The sequence below is a fragment of the Octopus sinensis genome, unplaced genomic scaffold (genome assembly GCF_006345805.1).
Source record: "Octopus sinensis unplaced genomic scaffold, ASM634580v1 Contig18106, whole genome shotgun sequence".
NCBI lineage: Eukaryota > Metazoa > Mollusca > Cephalopoda > Octopoda > Octopodidae > Octopus > Octopus sinensis.
In genome coordinates this window covers 5606-26533 of record NW_021835547.1, presented here as the reverse complement: position 1 = coordinate 26533, position 20928 = coordinate 5606, and the positions used below count along the sequence as shown (strand labels likewise).

The 20928-nt window shown below is 35.8% G+C and overlaps 1 protein-coding gene across 1 annotated transcript; it reads right to left on the bottom strand.

Annotated features, from left to right (window-relative positions):
• Positions 1-12481: 12481 nt before the first annotated feature.
• Positions 12482-18356, bottom strand: LOC115231299 (cholecystokinin receptor type A). Its single transcript, XM_029801355.2, has 2 exons — positions 17965-18356; positions 12482-12807 (listed from the first exon to the last, which is right to left on the bottom strand). Exons 1-2 carry the CDS (start codon positions 18354-18356, stop codon positions 12609-12611), a joined length of 591 nt encoding a protein of 196 aa, XP_029657215.2. The 3' UTR covers positions 12482-12608.
• Positions 18357-20928: the final 2572 nt, after the last annotated feature.

Sequence of the window (20928 nt, the reverse complement as noted above, 5' to 3'; positions counted from 1 at the left end):
TGACTTGTAACATTGGACCAGTCGAATGTCTCTATATTTTACGACTGCAGAAATAACATTGAGTTATGGCAGATGATAAAGGGGTGAAGTGGTGGGTGAGAAGAAAGAGATGTTTCAGTCCACCTCTCCCTAGCAACGTGTTGAGTTCAAATTTCACCTTAACCGTTCATTTTTTTTTAGAATGGCTCAGTGGTTAGAGCGTCGAGCTTACGATCGTGAGGTTGTGAGCTCGAATCCTGGACCGGGCTGCGTGTTGTGTTCTTGAGCAAAGCACTTTATTTCACGTTATTCCAGTTCACTCAGCTGTAGAAATGAGTTGCGACGTCACTAGTGCCAAGCTGTATCGACCTTTGTCTTTCCCTTGGATAACACTGGTGGCGTGGAGAGGGGAGGCTGGTATGCATGGGCGACTGCTGGTCTTCCATAAACAACCTTGCCCGGACTTGTGTCTAGGAGGGTAACTTTCTAGATGCAATCCCATGGTCATTCATGACCGAAGGGGGTCTTTACCCTTTATATAACATACCAGTAGTACACTTAGTTTGATTCAATTTATTATGCTCTCCGCCCGTTCTCTCTGCATGCATATACAATGTGGCGCTGCCAAGTCATACATCAAAGCGTAGAGGACCGTTTGAAATCGTATTTTGAAACGTTTTCTTTTACAGTTATTACGATCTTCCAGCCTAAATCAGTATCGGATTCATTTCTTCCCATGAATAAAAGAAACGCTTTAGACGTACCAACACAGAGTTGTTTAGATTCCAACCTATATCTTACACCATGCGGATTTTCACTCATACGATCATGGCTTATATTGATTACAACACCAACAACAGTACCAACACAAGCAGTAAAACACCACCATACATACATGACAAGTATATTAGGTAACACCCATAAAAGGCGGGGGGAGGCCAGTTGCTCTTGCAGGGTGTACAATGACGGTCCAGCGGGAGGCCAATGTGAGGCCGAGGTGGTCGACTATACGGCTGTGCTGATACTCAGACTTAGTAATAGCAGCAACGGATTATCCAACAACATCGAGGGTACCAGGAGCAGCGACAGCGGCAAAAAAACCAGCACTGGCGCCAGCGGCCTCAGCACCAACACTACGGTCAGAGAGGATGGCCACGCCGATGCCAATAGCACCACCAGCGAGGCTAACGGCCCCACAACCAATATTATCAACGACGGTACTCACATCACCATCGGCGACAGTAGCGCCAACGCCACGGTTAGGGATGATCAACACAACAACCGCAGCCTAATCGCAGGACCCTTATAAATATGTATCTATAATATCTTTTGCTTTGGCCGACGCACTCTCCTGTTGAGTTCGCCCTGTTGGTGCACAGGACTTTAGCGAAATACTCCCACCCGCACGCGAAATCCACACTACCAAGAGACCGATCGCCCAAAGTATATTATCGATCTCTACCATGGTACCAGGTTTGGATTTTCGACAGACAGCACTAAATAGGTATATTTACACACACACACACACATGCACGTATGTATGTATGTATATATTCCGCTGAGAAATGGAAAGGTCTCTGAAAAACCCCAGATCTTGAGATTCGCGATTACTTAGCGATGGACTCCAATGGGGTTGGGACTTTAGTTAACCTTTTGTAAGACACCTAAATATAAAATGATGGAATGGGATCCCTCCCTCTCATTTCCCTCTAAGCTTGCAGGCGTTTTTCACCGTCACAGTATTTGGCCCCTGATCTCAATAATGATGACCCTTAAAAGTAAATCTCCATAAATAAGATTTGTTCGATTAAACACAAAGTAAAAGAACCGATAAATGATTGAGAGAGACAAAGGGGAAAAGAAGACAAAAATGGTGGCGTTCTTTGGAGAAGTTAATCCCATTATGAGCTTTAGTTGCTAGAAATTGATAATCAATAATATTATGGAAGACATGATAGTAACCATGACTGTATGGTTAAAAAAAGGAACGTTTCGCAACATCATAGTTCAAGATTCGGGAAGAGTTTTCTATCATTGCGTCAGGTTGATCGATATTCTGTAAGAATTGATAGAAGGTGATTAAGAGGAAACAACTCGTCTGTGTGCGAGCTTGTCTTTATATATATACACATATAAAGATGTATGCATCTATCTATCTATCTATCTATCTATCTATCTATCTATCTATCTATCTATCTATCTATCTATCTATCTATCTATCTATCTATCTATCTATCTATCTATCTATCTATCTATATGTATTTGTGTGTGTATATACATATACATATGCATATATTTTTTAATAATATATTATTATTATTAATATAAGGAAATTACTATCCAAACTCATCATAAAGATTTACCCGTGGAAAAGAACTTATTGTATTAAAAATATATATAAACAAATAAATATAAAAATATAAATATAATGTATAAAATAAATTTGATACTTTAATAGTGTTAATATTTTTTATACAATGGAGCACTCAATATAAATTCAGTATATAATATTCTTATTGAATATATTTACGTAAAGATATATATATGTATGTATACATTGTTTTTTTGTATTCCACCTGCCTTCGTCTTTTGTTTATTTTCGTAAACCTTCCCGTTATATATATATATATATATATTATATATATATATATATATATATATATTATATATATATATATAATATATATATATATATGTATATATATATATGTATATATATATATATATGTATTTATTTATAAAGGGTGCGGTGAATAAACTGTCGTTTAAATCACGCAAAACTTGAAATAACACTGACGTCTCATTTTAACATATAGTTACCAAACTTACATAAAAATATCTTGAAATACTAAAGAATAAATTTATTCAATAAAATCGCCATTGGCTTGAACCACGGCCTCCAGACGTTTTTGGAATCTCCTGCAACTCTTTTGGACGGTCTCCTTGTTTAAGTTTGTAAATGCTTCCATAACGCCTGCCTTCAGTTCATCTTTGGTATTACAAGGAGTTTTACTGGTCTCTCGCACAATTGTGCCCCACACATAATAATAAAGAGGTTTGCAGTCTGGGGAGTTAGGTTGCCAGATGGTAGGGGTAATGTGGTCGCAGAAATTGTACGACACCCATTATTGGGTTCTCCTGCTTGTGTGGCAAGGTGCAGAGTCCTGTTGCCAGACATAGGGTTTTCCAGCAGCAGTAACTCCTCCAGGAACTCGATGAAGTCGCGTGGGAAGATGAATGGATGCATAACGTCGCCATCATTAGTGATGTCGACTGGATGTTTCATTTTTATCACTCTCGCTACACATCCTCACATTGCAATGCTCTCTGATTGACGTCCAAACACTCTATGTATGTGTAAATATGACTATATCGCTAAGACTGTATCCGCTTTGCAGCCTCGTGCTTTTGGGTTCAGTCCCAGAGCTCATCACTTTGAGCAAATGACTGTTACTGAAATCTCTGAGCGACCAATGATTTCTGAGTGAATTTGGTGACTGGAAATTATGTAGACGCCCCACGTATATCATTTATGCTTTGACAAGTGGTGTTACTTTGTTTGCGTCCTCGTAACCTAGCGCTTCGACAAAAAGAACTGATAGAATAAGTGTCAGTCATTAAATGCATAAATACTGAGGTCAATTTATTCGACTAAAACCCTCAAAGGTGGTGCCCCAACATGGGTGTAATCCAATCAATGAAACAAGATAAAAAGGAAGCATGTATATGTTTGAAAAGAGAGGGAGAGAAAGTGAGCGAGAGAGAGAAAGGAGAGTAAGGAGAGAGAGAAAGGAGAGTAAGAAGAGAGGTTGAATGAAATCTGAAAGCATGAAATAAAAAGGGATTTTAAATGAATGCAAGTAGGCGTTCCAGTTATGGCCATCTTTTGGACACTGAGTATCTTAGCACACTTTGGTGTCCGTCCTTAAGGCCGTAAGATATAATCTAATGTAGACCCGGCTACCATTTCTAGCAGGTCGTGTATCCAGACAGAGATTTCTTTAACGTAATTCCATGTGTTGTTTAGTCCCAGCTCAGCTCTTTAAACAAATCAAAGTTGCCGCAGGATCCTCTTTAATGCCATTATTTATTCAATTTTACCTTAACTCGCATGTCACTCGTGTTAAGAAAGTCGGTTGTAATTTTATCAGAATGTCAGTGCTACCTTTCACAAGTTTCTCAACTACATAGAGATGCATCGATAACTTACATAAAGTGAGTCATGCTGGCGTACTTGATAACCAATGAGGTCCCTTCTTTAATAAGCTACTCCAGTGTTATTTGATAGAGAATTGGCTACCCTGTGTAGCAGGTCGAATAACCCCTACCACAACCGCATAAAAAGCGTAAATTTGATGTGGAATATCAATGCCTTCTTCATTTCTTAATAGAAATAGTGTGATTTTAAAAGAAACTTGGCTGCTCTATCTAGCAGGTCGTACTGGACTCTATTAATGGCACGAGTAATAAAGGTTATCGTTGATTCCGTGACTTAGAATTGTTACGAGGATTCCCTTCATGTTTATTCTATTGATGAAATCACCACCTCAGGGGCCAGAAAATCAATTTATACGAACTGAACTGAAAACCCTTTTAGATAAAGCTTGCAAAAGCGATAGGAATATCTTGTTAGGAGTTATAGAATATCAATTTATCATTAAAAGATAAATACAAGTTTTCACTAAAATAATTGGAAATCGGAATTTCGATAACACCGAGTTTCTTCCCAGATATAATTCAATGAAAACTATACTTATATTTTTATATACAGAGAAAGTATTAACAACAACATTCAATGAAAAATAAACCTTCAGGTCAGGAACCGGCATCTGGTGGTTTTCTCTTGCCCCTTTTCAACTGTTCTGTTTACAATGCACTATTTTGTACTTCTATGAAATTTTTGAAAGATTGTAAAGGAAGAAACGAAGCAAAAAACGCCAAGCCACAGTAATGATGCTTTATTCATCAAAGCAGAAAGAATGAAATGAAAAATGACTTCAGCGGATTCTGAACAGGGATTCCTGAAGTAAAACAACAAGCTAATATATCTGATACTCTTACCACATTGCCGAATGTCTGCGGTGACAACAACGCAGTTATATGGATTGGACGATGATATGCTAGAACAGAGAATATGTTAGCTACATTCGAGGATTATATCGTGCAGGACAAATGGCCGTTTCTGTTGTCTAAGCCTTTTTAGATGTACAAAATATTACAAAATACAGATCAATCTTATATATCGGAAATTTCAGCGAACACGATGTTATCAAGGCAGTCCTTAACGGCTTGAATTCAAAGCGAACTGACACTATGGCTATAATGCATGAACACAGACGAAAAGCACGTAAAGAAGAAATGTTTTATGCTAAGAAAAGCCAGTTTAGCATTTAAACTTAGAAAAATTAAAATGCTACCTCAGAACATTTAGATTATCTAAAGATGTTTACAGAATAGAAACTGTCGTTGGTCCTGTAGGATGTAATCCTCAAACAATCCTCCATTGTTCTTTTATATGCACATTCCCTCCCACACGTATGTATGTATATATATATATATATATTTATACGATGTAATAGTTTGCTTGAAGCATCGTATGATATATAATGTTGAAAGAGATAGAAGGCTAAACAAATCAAAGTGGACGGTAAGATGAAGTAACGAAAATTAAAAGTTACCTGGTAATCTTTGTTTTGGCTTTTGTTTTATTGTTGTTAGTACTGGTCTTTTATGTGACCAATATTTCGGGACCTAAAAATCCCTTCATCAGGGTTCAAGGAAATTTCGTTGGATAAAATTTTTTATTTCGATTAAAATTTTCCCAAGCGCTTTTGATGGTTATTTTGCATTCACTGTGTGATGAGTTCTGATTTATTATTTATTCGCGGGTTGCATTTATATGTGAGCAAGGTTTCCTCAATTCTTACCTTGCTCGCATTTCTATCACTCGCTTTAATGGTAACAATAATACGTTCATTGTCGTTTCTACATTTGTCAATGAGGTTTATGAATGAGGATGCGCGTGTGGAGTGTTCGAGTTCTGCTGCCAACGTAGAACTCCTTACATTTGTTGCATTCAATCGGGTATACCACGTGTCTGCTGGCACAAACCTGTGTCGCGGATGGGGCAGTTATTCAACGAGCATTGATTGTTGTTGTTTTTGGATTGCTTTTTATACAGGCAGAGAAGGGTCGGAGTGTGCTAACTGTATGTCCAGTCCTTCTCTGCGGATTGCTCGCGACAGATAGCTCTGGGGATGACTGTGGTTATGCTTTCACTGAAATGTGATAATTTCATGAAGCAATTGTTAGAGGAGGGCTTATGTCTGCCGCGCCTTCGATTCTTAAGTCGATGGTTTGGGGATGTTGGGTATACGTTCACCTTCAGTACACCTATGAAGTGTGCAGTGGGAGTGATCTAGTTTTCTGACTTGCTACATTTATTCTGGGTACGCGTAAATTCATTTCTTATCCGGTTTTAGCACCAAGGGGAAGGGTTGATCTATTATGCACAGATGGGTCTCTGCTGGCAGCTCCCTGATAGAAGTTGGTGTATGTAGTACCTATATCTGTTATTTTAAGGTGGAATTCTAGCAGAGACGAGGAACAATTTTCATCTGGATTTTGTGGGGTAAATCGTATGCTACCCGTGTTTGAATACGTCGGAAATATTTTGCTGATGCAACGGTTGTGTTAAAAAACACCAACAGCTATTTTTAGGTAGCTCTTAGCGGAGTGAGCAATGCATTTCTAACTTTTTGACAATCACCAGGTTCGTGTAACACAAAACAAACAACTCTGAAATGATTTTGAAAACCTTCGCCTCCTTCTCTCTCTCTCTCTTTCTCTCTTTATATATAAATATACACTCACATTCAACCCCCACACACAGTGGTGTAGAAATTTTGTATATTAAGAATAAGGAGATACTAAAGATTCTGGATAATTATTCATTTCGTTTGTTTCATTCTTTCTTTGTTCTCGTCTTTTACTTTCTTCTCCCTCTGACCAAGCTTCCAAAAATTCACCATGTGCACATACTTACACACACACATACATACGCATATATACACCCACTCCTATATAATTTCAAAATAACCAACAGCATTCTCTTTCCATTTCAACTCTGTTTTTCTTTTTCGACTGTCTCATATATGAGGCAAACATTTTCTGTAACAAACTCATTCATGATGAATCTTTCTGAGTAGTTGATTAGGCGCAGGAGTGGCTGTGTGGTAAGTAGCTTGCTAATCAACCACATGGTTCCGGGTTCAGTCCCACTGCGTGGAATCTTCGGCAAGTGTCTTCTGCTATAGCCTCGGGCCGACCAATGTCTTGTGAGTGGATTTGGTAGACGGAAACTGAAAGAAGCCTGTCGTAATATATATATATATATATATATATATATATGTGTGTGTGTATGTGTGTGTGTTTGTCCCCCTAGCATTGCTTGACAACCGATGTTGGTGTGTTTACGTCCCCGTCACTTAGCGGTTCGGCAAAAGAGACCGATAGAATGAGTACTGGGCTTACAAAAAAGAATAAGTCCCGGGGTCGATTTGTTCGACTGAAGGCGGTGCTCCAGCATGGCCGCAGTCAAATGACTGAAACAAGTAAAGGAGAAAGAGAGAGTTCAATGCGATAAATAAATAACGATCCAGAATTCTGACTATCTCCCTTTTCTTTATACACACACAAATACACACACACACATACATATATGCATACACTCATAAATATGAGTTCCGATGTAAAGGAAAAAAACCCAATAATTTGGTTCATGCAAATAAAAACAGAAGTTAGAGTTTGTAATATTCCAGATTTATTCACGTTTCATCATTTGATCATGGTAGAGTGGTGGCGCGTTGTCGTTATTGAAGTAAAATGGTGGGGGATCTGTTGAGGTTGGGTGGTCAGGTGATGGTAGGTGAGGGGTTAACAGAGATGTGCACGCAGCCAATGAGAACACGAACAATAATATCAAAAAAATACAAAGAATAAAATATTAAAGAGAGTAAAGCAGCCACAAATGGCTCGTCAATTCAATACGTGTGTGTGTGTGTATATATATATATATATATATATATACACATGTATGTATGTATGTATAGATGTATGTATGTATATATGCATATATATATATATATATATATACACATGTATGTATGTATGTATATATGCATATATATATATATATATGCATATATATTTATATATATATATATATGCATATATACATACATACACACACACACACATATATATATATAATATATATATATATATATATATATATATATATAAGTATATATGTACCTATGTATAAATAAATATGTATATATGCATATATATTTATATATATATATATATATATATATATATATTTGCGGACCCATGAAAAGCGAACCTTCAACTATTCTGCCTATATGTCTCTGCACACCATTCAATGTCGTGTATGCCAGAGGGTCTTCAAATCTAATGAAGGCCTCAAAAGTCATTTTAAGGTCCGCAAAGATCAGAACTTGATTGCAGCTCTTGTTTGTCCAAATCAAATATGCAATCTATGTGAGTGTCTTTCAATACATTGTCTGGTTGAAAAGACCCCCATCCGACGGCCTGATGAATCTAAGGTGTGAGTACAAGAGGAGGTCAGAGTCTGCATAAAAAGTAGACAATCACCATATACATACATACACACACACACACACACACACACACACATACATATATATATATATATATATATATATATATATATGTGCATAATGTAACCCATGTAGTAGATTTATAATAAACAGAAATAATTTAGGTATTTCTCCATAGATTGGGAAATAATGATGAATACCCTTGATTTCGAACCCTCTCGGGTCCGCAGCACAGGTGTCCTCATCAATCTCACTGATACAAGAGAACCAAGAAGTCACTCTCTGTATATACTGTACAACATATGTAGCTACAGACAATTAGTAATTCATTTTGCATTTAATTGAACAATGCAATCATTACATCAATTTAAATACAGGGCTAGCCGCAGCTGCATAAAGAAAAATAGGATAGTCTTCCATTTAAATTGATGCAATGTCTAACTTGTTCAATTAAAAGGAGCCGCTTGAAACGGTCGTACTGCATCACCTATTGATATCTTGTTGCTTATTTGGAATATATATATATATGCGCACATAGCATTGCTAAAAAGAAGTAATAATTTATTAGATACAGACCTAACTAGTCGTGATGTTTCTTTATCGTTGTACAGGAGTCATGTGGTTTTCATATAATGCTTGTTTACCCCAAATCATTCTGTCCCAATAAGAGTTCTTACTTAGGTTCGATAACAAAGACCTACAGATATGCAAATGAGCAAACTTCCGATTCTCCTGATCGGTGAAATAATAAAAGTACAATTAACCATATCAAATACATACACGTTTACACAGCATCTCTTCAGATGTGTGTGGATTGACACAATCTAGATGAACACGCATGCGCATATATCTATACGATTTACGAATGAAATAACTAGGTTAAACATTCACACACAATTTCCGTCTATGTTAGAACGAAAGCTAGGAATGCATTTGTCAGTTAAATGGGGAAAACTTTAGGAATCACACTTGACTGTCATTTACATGTTCGCCTTTCATCTTCGTCAACTTCATAAATATTCATCAAACCATCTGTCATACACACACACACACACACACATGTATGTGTATATATATATATATATATACACACACATGTGTACATAAATATGTATATATATATATATATATATATATATATATATATATATATTGATGAATCATTTTTCGTGTAAAGAATATTTAATGCGACAATGTTGCTTACACTTGGTTGATATTGAAAACATAGAAACATGCGCAGAGAACTGTTGTCACAGCTACACACATGTGCCGTTAGGTGTCCCACAGTCTTAATGACATCAACATTCACATTTGTCTTCATCTATAACAGTTCTTATACATTTCGTGTCCTGAATAATTTTCATAAATAAAGAATTTGTGTTGTATGTTGGTATTTATTTATGTTGCTCAAATACCTGTCACAGGTCACTCAATGTTATTTCTTTTACGTTCTTTTTGTTTAAATTATGCAAATTAACTCGGCTTTACATTTCTTCTCATTTTGTATGTTTTGTGTCCACCGGATATGAAGCTGTACATTTGTCTTTCCAAGGGCCTGTACTGATCCAGAACCCATATCCACAGCTGCCCTCTTATCTGCTGGCAATAAGACTATTATTTTCCCTAATGACGTAACGACTATGGAGAAATTCTTGAAATCTTTCGTCTCCCCTTTGCAAATTAGCTGGTCTTAATTGCAATTCGATGATTATAAAATTATGGTTCAACCTCTAGATGGGAGATAATTTTGATATATAAAGATTTTATGCTCTTTGGCATTTTATATACCTGTATTTGTCTCTCTCTCTCTCACACACACACACATATATATATATATTTATACACACATGCATGTGCCAACACCCATGTACGCACACATGGTGAAATAGTTCATATTTAACAAAATTAATTTTATGCTAAACTGTTAGTGAGAGGGTTCACTGAAATTGTAGCTGAAAGGAAACAAATTTAGAGCGACGATGTAGAGAATGATACGTATTATTAAAAGAACTAATAAAACGAGACAGTTGAAAATATAACAAAGCCCCAAGTGGGGACAGATATAGATGAAATGTAGTCAGTGTTCAGAATTATTCTTTGTGGTTGTCAGATGTTTGTGGAGATCAGATGTTCATACAGGTGCTCTATGCTAACAAGTTGCATTGGTCGGCGTTACTTCATGAACGCTGACGGCGCACGTTGGTGATTGTCTTTGCAATCGGTTGACAAGCGCATCATGTAATTATAAACTTCTTATGATATCTGACTACCAGAGAGATAATGTTTTAGAGAAACCATATGACGAGAAATACATACATATGGTGTATATATATATATATATATAATATATATATATATATATATATTATATATATATATATATATGTATATACGATATATTATATATATGTATATACGTATATATATATATTATATATATATATATATGTTATATATATATATATATATATATATATATTATATGACGTATGTATATATATATATATATAATATATATATGTATACGTATGTATATATATATATATATATATATATATATATATGTATATACGTATGTATATATATAATATATATATATATATATATAATATATGATATACGTATATATATGTATTACGTATATATATATATATGTATATATATATTATGTACATATGTATATATATATGAATATACGTATATATATGTATATACGTATATATATATATATATACATATGTATATATATATATATGTATATACGTATATATATATGTATATACGTATATATATATATATATGTACATACGTATATATATATATATATACATATATATATATATATATGTACATACGTATATATATATATATACATATATATATATATAATATATGTACATACGTATATATATATATATATACATATATATAATATATATACTTATATATATATGAATATACTATATATATATGAATATACTTATATATATGATATACGTATATATATGTATATACGTATATATATATATATATATATATATGTATATATATATATATATGTATATATATATGTATATATATATATATATATATATATATATACGTATATACATATATGTATGTATATACATATACATATATGTATGTATATACGTATATGTATACATATATATGTATGTTATACGTATACATATATGTATGTATATACGTAAATGTATACATATATATATATGTATGTATATACGTATATGTATACATATATATATATATCTATATATATATACGTATACATAATGTATATATATATATATATATATACGTATACATATATGTATATATATATATGTACATTTAAACAATATATACACACATTTGTATGTGTGTATTGATGCATATCTATGCATGTGTGGAATATCTCTATATGTATGCATCAATGCATGCATATATAATATATATATATATATATATATATATATATATATATAATATAATATACACACGTAGCTATATATGTATGTATATATGTATGTGTATGTGTGTGTGTTTGTGTGTGTATGTATGTATGTGTGTATATGTATATATATGTATGTATGTACATGTATGTGTATGTTTGTGTATGTGTATGTTTGTATATGTATGTATGTATATACATATGAATGTATGTATATGCATGAATGTATGTATATGCATGTATGTATGTATATGTATGTATGTATATGCATATATGTATATGTATATATGTATATGCATATATGCACGCATATATGCATCTGTATGTCTGTGTTCTTTCCTATATGAATGAGATATTGATGTCGATGCCGTTATCGGCAAATATTTCGTTTTTCCTTCATCTCCTATTTTCGCTTCCAAGAATCCGATATTTTTGGCAGTTCTTCCTTTTGAATCCACGTCGACATTTTTCTTTTTTAATTTTCTCCCCTCAGTGTATTTCTCTTGATGTTTTCTCTTTGATACAATGCTACATCAACATGTTGTGGAAACGTCTAGACCCATGGCCGTTCTAGCCTTATAGTTATGGACCCGTATGTAACGGCACTGGAAAGCTGATATGAAACTCTGGCGGAAACGGCTATTCATGAAGCAGTAGGTGATTGGATTGCAACAGGAAGAGGTGTAGGCCAGCAGTTGGATGTACGATTTGGCCATCCCACTGAGGTGGCGGCTGGAAAGAGAAGAAGAAGAAGAAGAAATATGATAATATGGAATTAAGCAAGAGTAAGAATCCATTCTAATGTGTACTATACACAGTCAATACACTGAAGCAGGCGTATACAAATATACATACAAATGTACACATATGAAATTACACACACAAACACACACACATGCGTATACATTAGGTGTGAGGTAAATGATCGAATATTTAGACACCAAAATCCTCAACACTGATGCTAGATTAAAATAGGTTATACATATAGAGGTCGGTTATAGTTTCAAGCTACACCTGCTTCGCAACAGTGTTGTCCCAGGCCCAGTGCTCTGAATGACACCTTGGTCATATGTCTTCCACTATAGCTCCAGTCTGACCAATGATTTGTGAGCAAATTTAGTGAAGGGAAACTCTATTGAATCTTCTTGTATATATATATATATATATGATAGGGCGAATTCACGAAAAACACAAAAGACGAAGACAGGTGATGTACAAAACAAACAGATGTATTAGTATAACGCTCAGGAATTGAAAAACTCTTTCACGTTTCGAGCCTATGCTCTTCTACAGAAAGGAACACAGAAAAAAAACAAAGAGAGAAAAAATGTGTGTAGTGGCTACCGATCTATCATCTTTATACACACCCACACATATATACATACACAAACACAAGCCCATGCTCATATGTCCGTATGTATGTGTACATGTTTGAGTTTGTCGCCACTCCGTTTGACAATCGATATCTTTATTGTCGAACCGCTATGTTAACGGGACGTAACTTTGATGTTCGGAAATAAAGAAGCTGATAGAATAAGCACCAGACGAAAAATAAGTCCTGCGCTCAATTTCTTTGACTAATGCTCTAAAGGTTGTGCTCCAGTATGGACGTAGGCCAATAACTGAAGCAAATCACCTAATAAAAGAATAAGATGCTTTTTCACGAAATGTCTGGAGATTGTGGGGTCAAATTACAAACGTGAAGAGACATAAATTAATTTGGTTAATTACCAGATAATTGGTAATTAATGAAATTTAAGTTAATGAAGCTGAAACTGTCTTCAAATATGTCAAATGAGCGAAAAAAACAAACAAATTGAAAGTGAGTTGGGTTCGTAAATCATATTGCAAGTGTGGCTGTGTGGTAAAATGCTTGCTTCTCAACCGCATGGTTACAGGTTCAGTCCCTCAGCGCAGCACCTTTGGCAAGAACGTCCTTTACTATAGTCTCGAGCCGACCAAATAATTTGGTAAACGGAAACGTAAAGAAGCCCTTTGCATACACACACACACACACATATATATATATATATATATATATATATATATATATATATATAAATAGATATGTGTGAGTGTGTGTGTGTGTGAACGTCTTTCTGTATGTGTTTGTCCCCCACCACCCCTTGACAACCGGTGCTGGTATGTTTATGTCCCTGTTACTTAGTGGGTCAGCAAAAGAGATCGATAGAATGACTACCAGGATTTAAAAGAAAGTAATGAAATACTGGAGCCAGTTCATTCGACAAAAAAATTCTCCAAGGCGGTGCCCCAGCATGGTCGCCTCAAATAACTGAAACAAAGAAGATAAAAGTTAAAGATCTTAATGCTCTGTAAAGTTGAGATGGTCATATGTGGAGCTCAGTCATCCTCATAAACTCCTCGAGAGTACTGTGCCTTGTTTTGATGGAACGGTAATTCAGCTGTTCTAATCCTGCCTGTTAGGATTATCTAATCTGTGCTAATCCTTTTTCAAGAGAGTAGTATTTGATTTGGTTGCTATTTCTAGTAAGTTAATTGGCTGCATCGATTTCTTTTTCCCATCGCTCACCAGATTCTCCTTTGAAACAGCTGGGTACATTTCGCCATCGCCTCTCTTGTCGCGTTGTTGAGAGGGAAACAACACTGAAGGAGAAAGAAGATTAGTTCTTCAAGAAGTCGTCAATGGCACTGGCAAAGAATGGCATCAGCTGCAGCAAACACATCTAAAACCATTGTTTTGGTATTAGTCCCAGCATAAAGATTACAATATCTCCGACGAAACGAGAGTGAACTTAAATATTATAGCTTGATAAAAATAATATGGCATGGCTGATTGATATCGATTATTGGAACCACATTAAAATATTAAAAGTAAATTCTCTCAAACGTTGTTACGAGAGATGATCATTTTGCCAATGTGAAGAATAACCACCATCATTGCAGAAAGCACCTTCTCATAAAATCCATGCTTCCTGGAAGGCTGTGTCCCCTACTCTGTACATCCCACCCCCTATACAATTCAGGCTTACAACACATAAACACATTGACACGTAATAATTCTCCTCAACGGACCCTACTGTACTTAAGTGTCCCAAAAGAAATCAAAGGAGAAAATATCTTCAAACGATATCGGAACAAATTTCTTCAGGTGATACGTGACAAACCACTATATCTGAACGAATACATCTCAACAACAACAACAACAATCTATCACTTAAATAGGTTATGATTCTGCGATACTGGAATTTAAATTGTCCAACAAGTTTCTATAAGTTGATGCTATTATGTTTGGCTGGGAAAATTTTGGTCTACTCATATCCTAAGTTTTATCCAAATTTAGTTTACAGTTTTTATTTGAAGGGACTTTGTCGAAAGCATAAAGGTATTAACTATCTAAATGAGATATACTTTTGCTAATACAGAAATCAGTGATATTGGTTTCAAGTTCGAGTGGAGTCGGTATGTCGATTATTTTGATTACGGTGCTTCGCTGGTATCTCGATTATCGATCTTGTCAGAATTTGAACTAAGATCATAAAAACGGACGATTGTCGCTCAACATTTTGCTTCGCGTGTTTACAATTCTTAACAAAAGAAATATATGTTCGATAAAACTTGGTTAACGACTGAAACACACACACGCACACACACACATATATCAATGTCACGTGGTTGTGAGACGAGATTTGAAGCAACATTAATGATATTTTTCCTTAAAAACTCTAATTTTTGCTTCTCCTTATACAAAAGAGTAAACTTCTGCTATTGTAAAATAAATCTTATTTTCTAAATGGAAGAACGCAATTGGTTCAGATTACTAGAAATAGCAGCCAAATTACTCACTACCACTTGAAAAAACGCACAACATATTTTTTTTTACACATCGTAGTCTAGGATTTCATAACCTTAAAAAGAAAATGAAAGATATATGGGACATTGTAGTCCTAGATATACAGAAAGAGTGATGGTCACGGATTGAACGGATGTGATCGTAGACAGGATTTCACAGAATCGACTCAACAACAATGACAACAACAGCAGCGATTCCCAGACCGGGCATTGTGAGTGTTTATTGAGCAAAAAGTCCTAAGCTCCACGAGGCTCTGGCGAGGGTGGTGGTGAACCCCGCTGTACTCTTTCACCACAACTTTCTCTCACTCTTCCTTCCTACTTCTGCCACAAAGCAGAGGAACCATGGTGTAATCCACTATGGTGTGGTAAACTTTCAGACTCTAGTCTAGCTTGCGAATCCTATGTACCCCAGGATGGTTCAGCTCTCCACCGGTTAAAAGCCACCGTTTCCGGAATGAGGATAACAATGTAGCTTTCGCACCCGTGCAACCGCCAGTCTATCGCGTGTGGTGGGTGGATCTTAAGTTCTACACGCATTCTTAGGAGTTTGGAGTAGGCTCGAATTAGAGATTATTCTTTGTGGCTAATGGCGTGAATCCTGATTGGAAGAAGAACAACAACAATAGCAGCAGCACTTTCAGTTGTGATAATTAAGTTTTATTTCTAATTTCGTACAAGAACTAATTTTATATCTTGAATTTGTAGCTAAATTACTTCAAATATTTAAACACTTTTAAAAGGAATCCGTACGAGATCCACAGAAAAGTATATCAACTGCTTTCATTCCGAAAATAAACTCTTAATGCGAACCTATATAAGGTTTCCATTTTAAGCTCGGTTCTTCAAAATCCATTTAATCTATTTTAAATAGGATAACATATTACTTTTGAAAATCTTGAACAAAGTAGATCTTCATTCGATTTAGTATGGCAAGGAAATGGTTTCTTGTATTTGAAATCTAGCTTTATTGAAGAAAATGGTGGAATATCTAAGAGAAAGAGAATCTATGACATGAGTGTGACGTAAAGGAACAGAGCAGAGAATTTGTTTAACGAGATAAATGATAATATATATAAATATATAATAGAATTGTGATTATAAAAAGAATATCACGAACGATTGTCAGGAACAGAATGTATTGAGAGAATAGAATGTGTGTGAAGTACTTTACATTTCCAAATGAATTCATTGAAGTCACGAAGAGACGGACGGGCAACATCAGAAGTTTCTATTCTATATACATACTCGACAAAAGGGCGGCGAGCTGGCAGAAACGTTAGCACGCCGGGCGGAATGCTTAGCGGTATTTCGTCTGCCGTTACGTTCTGAGTTCAAATTCCACCGAGGTCGACTTTGCCTTTCATCCTTTCGGGGTCAATAAATAAAGTTTCTCTCTGAGGTCGATGTATTCGACTTAATCCGATTGTCTGTCCTTGTTTGTCCCCTCTGTGTTTAGCCCCTTGTGGGTAGTAAAGAAATATATACATACTCGACAAAGATCGATAAAATATGTACTGTGATCGAATATGACTGGTTAAATATCCCTTGAGAGGGTACTCTAGCGTGGCTGCAGTGCAAATATTAAAAACCAGTAAAATATTAAGACCTTCATAAAAGGACAAAAATATTACCGAATACACAAAAAATTAATACAGTCGATAACCTGTATGATGATGATAATAATATTAAGGATATTAATTAAGAATTATTTCTAGTATCCTTGTTTTATCTACCCTGTTTGAATTGGTCTATGGTCAAAGAAAATCCAGCCGTGAGCCTCACGACCTTTTGCTTATAGGCACAGTGTACCATGGGACTAATAAAATGCAATGGATTCTATTTTAAGGCGGTAGGGTATAGTTTGAGACAGATTTAACTATTATTTCTGCTACATCGAGCCAACAGGGACAGGAAAATGCATTCGTACCTATATCGCGACTAGAAACTGGACCGACTGGGTGAAAGTTAAGAATGCTAAACACAAGACAATAATACAGAAACACTGTAGTGGAGGTCATGCATTGGAAGAAATTAGTTTAAAAATGTGAACAGTACCTTAAAGTTCGGCGATCTAAGTATTCCCAAGTCATAATGGTAAACAATGGTGTCCAACATATGAAGAATTCCAAGACAACAACAAACAGCATCTTTATAACCCTTTTCTTGTTTTGCAGACTGCGTTCGTGTTGGACTTGTTGGATTGACAAGCTTTCGGTGGTCTGGAAACTGACGCTGCGGCTTGTAGTGTGATGAGTTCGATTTTCGGAAGAATAACTATCATTTATGCTGTTGGAACTGGCATTTGTCAGTTCAGTGGTTGATGAAGAGTCTTGCTTCCGCTGTGATGGTTCATTTCTAGCCTTGCTTTTGGATTTGTTTCCTACAACGAGAAAAGAATAATAATAATGAGTTCCACAGCGAGAGTAACAAACATAATGGATGTGCATCAATGAATTCCCTGCGAGATTAATCCGAGTTTGTCGCCAAATAGGATTTAAGAAAGTGCAAAAAACTGAAAGTCTCTGATTTCGCCGCAGATTAATTTGTCGCTTTTCAATGTCACTTTAACACGTTTGTCCAGTCACGTGCTCATTCGAGCATATTCACTTTCTTCTCTCCGCTTTAAAAAGAAGTGTGTTCCATTTTTATTTGTTTAGTATTGTTTGTCTCTTTTAAGTAGCGTAAACAATGTTTGTCTTGTTCCTGTATGTGTCCGTGTGTGAACTGTAAGCGAGAAGCAGTTGTGTGTATATGTGTGTAGAGATGAGAATGCTTCTATGATTAATTCCTTTGCTCACGTGTTGTTTACATTTTTACGCACATACCTTGCTGTGACAATGTGTCTGACGGAAACTATGCTTCATATAGGAGAAAAATATTTCTGCTTCGTGAAATGACGTACATAAAAAAAAAAAAATATCTATCTGGGAAGAGACGAAATAGCTAAAATACAACACAGAAAAATGAAAGAAATAATTGGGAGAAAATACTAAAGAAGAGTTAGACTGATATTGAACGCTGAACTCAGTCCTAAAAATAAGATAACAGGGATAAAATCACCACCGCAAAGCAGACACCAATATATCTACCTCACACAGAAGGAGGTCAGGGCCTCCTTCTGAGATAAAGACCTACTATAGAATGATAGATCTACTATAGAGACCTTCTATAAAATAACAATAGTAAGACTAGAAAAATATTTCGAAACAAAAAGTGGAAGATTACTACATGTAAAAAAGGAACACGAAAACAAAAAAATGAAAAATGAAGACACGCTTTTCTCTGTACACGGGGAGGCGACAAAATGCAAAGCAAAAAGAGACCACACTGATACACTGGTCTCAGATGACAACATAACAGAAATGGTAAAAGACACAGGAAAACAACTAAAGAAACAGACTAAAGAAGAAATGGAGAGCAAAATCACTCCACGGCCAATAGATTGCAAGGTCTGGCGGGGAAGTGAGCCGAAGTAAAATCCAACAATGGCTCAAAAACTCTGGATTAAAAGAAGAAACGGAAGGGCTGATTCTCGTTGCACAAGACCAATGCCTGAACACAAATAACTATAAAAGCAAAACAAAACAGGCCGTAACACGAAATGCAGAATGTACAACCAGCACAATGAAACAATTGAACATAACATTTCTGGCTTTCTATTCCTTGCAGAATCTGAATATATATAAGGATATGACTTATAGCAACACTACAACATAAAAACTGACCATAAATGGTATAAACCCGTGCCCAACAAAGTACATGACAACGACTAGGTCATAATAATTGAAAGTTAATCACCAAGACATAATTAAAGATCGGTGACAAAAAAAGGATCACCTGCTTACTGATGGACATTGCAGTCCCTCCTGACCAAAATATTGCTCCAACAGATTGGGAGAAATTGTCATAGTACAAAGATCTCGAAACTGAAGTATTGAAGATGTGGAGCTTGAATGTGTAATCAAAACCTGTAATAATTGGAGCATTGGGGATGATGAACAGATGCGTGTGAGCAAAGATGAAGAAGCTATAACTGGACATTCAACACTACACACTATCCCCACCAAAATAGCCATGCTTGGAACAACCCACATTCTAGGCAAGACACTACCCATTCAATAGTACAACCCAAATAAAACAATCCACAAACACAAGACAGTGTCACTTTGATGGCATGCACTCCTCCCTAACTCTGTAGTAGTGGTAGTAGTAGTAGAGGTAGTAGTAGTAGTAATAATAGGGCCTGCAATAAAGGTGGGGCACTTTCAGAAAACAGCACTGCTTGGAACCACTCGAATATTCCGGATGGTGCTCGAAAAATGATTGTTACATTAATAATAGCTGACACCGTAGACGCTGTGCAAAGACAATATGATGATGATGATGATAATAATAATAATAATAATAATAATAATAATGATGATTGTTTCTACTAGACGTACCAGGTCTCAGATTTGTGGGGAGAAGATTAGTGGATTACATCGATCCCAGCGTTTCACTGGTGCTTAATTTATCGACCCCGAAAGGATGAAAGTAAAGTCGACCTCGGCGGAATTTGAACTCAGAACGTAATTTCGGACGAAACGCCGCCAAGCATTTTGTCCGGCGTGCTCTGCTCAACTTTTCAATGCGAGCTTTCATACACATTTCTGAGTGAGAGAAACCACCTTGCTCATAGCCTTTCTCCAGTTCCTATTTACACGGAGGTCCAGACTGAACCAGACTCCAGGCAACATGGGGATATCCGTTCAGTGCACCACCATAATGTTTCACGTTTCCCTTGCTCTACAATTACCATGTTGTAAGGCTACCAACTCGCTCCAGTTAACGGTTGCTCCTCTCAAAGACTTTCAAAACGATGTTGATACATCGACATCTGTGACGTCCGACTTCATTACGGTGACATCTTCGTCACATACCAGCAAGCTTCTTTCGTGTCCCAGTTCGAATGGAATGTCTAATTTTCGCAGTAGTCAGTACATAGGCAAACCGTGAGAGAGGGCGTCCGTGACAGATTAA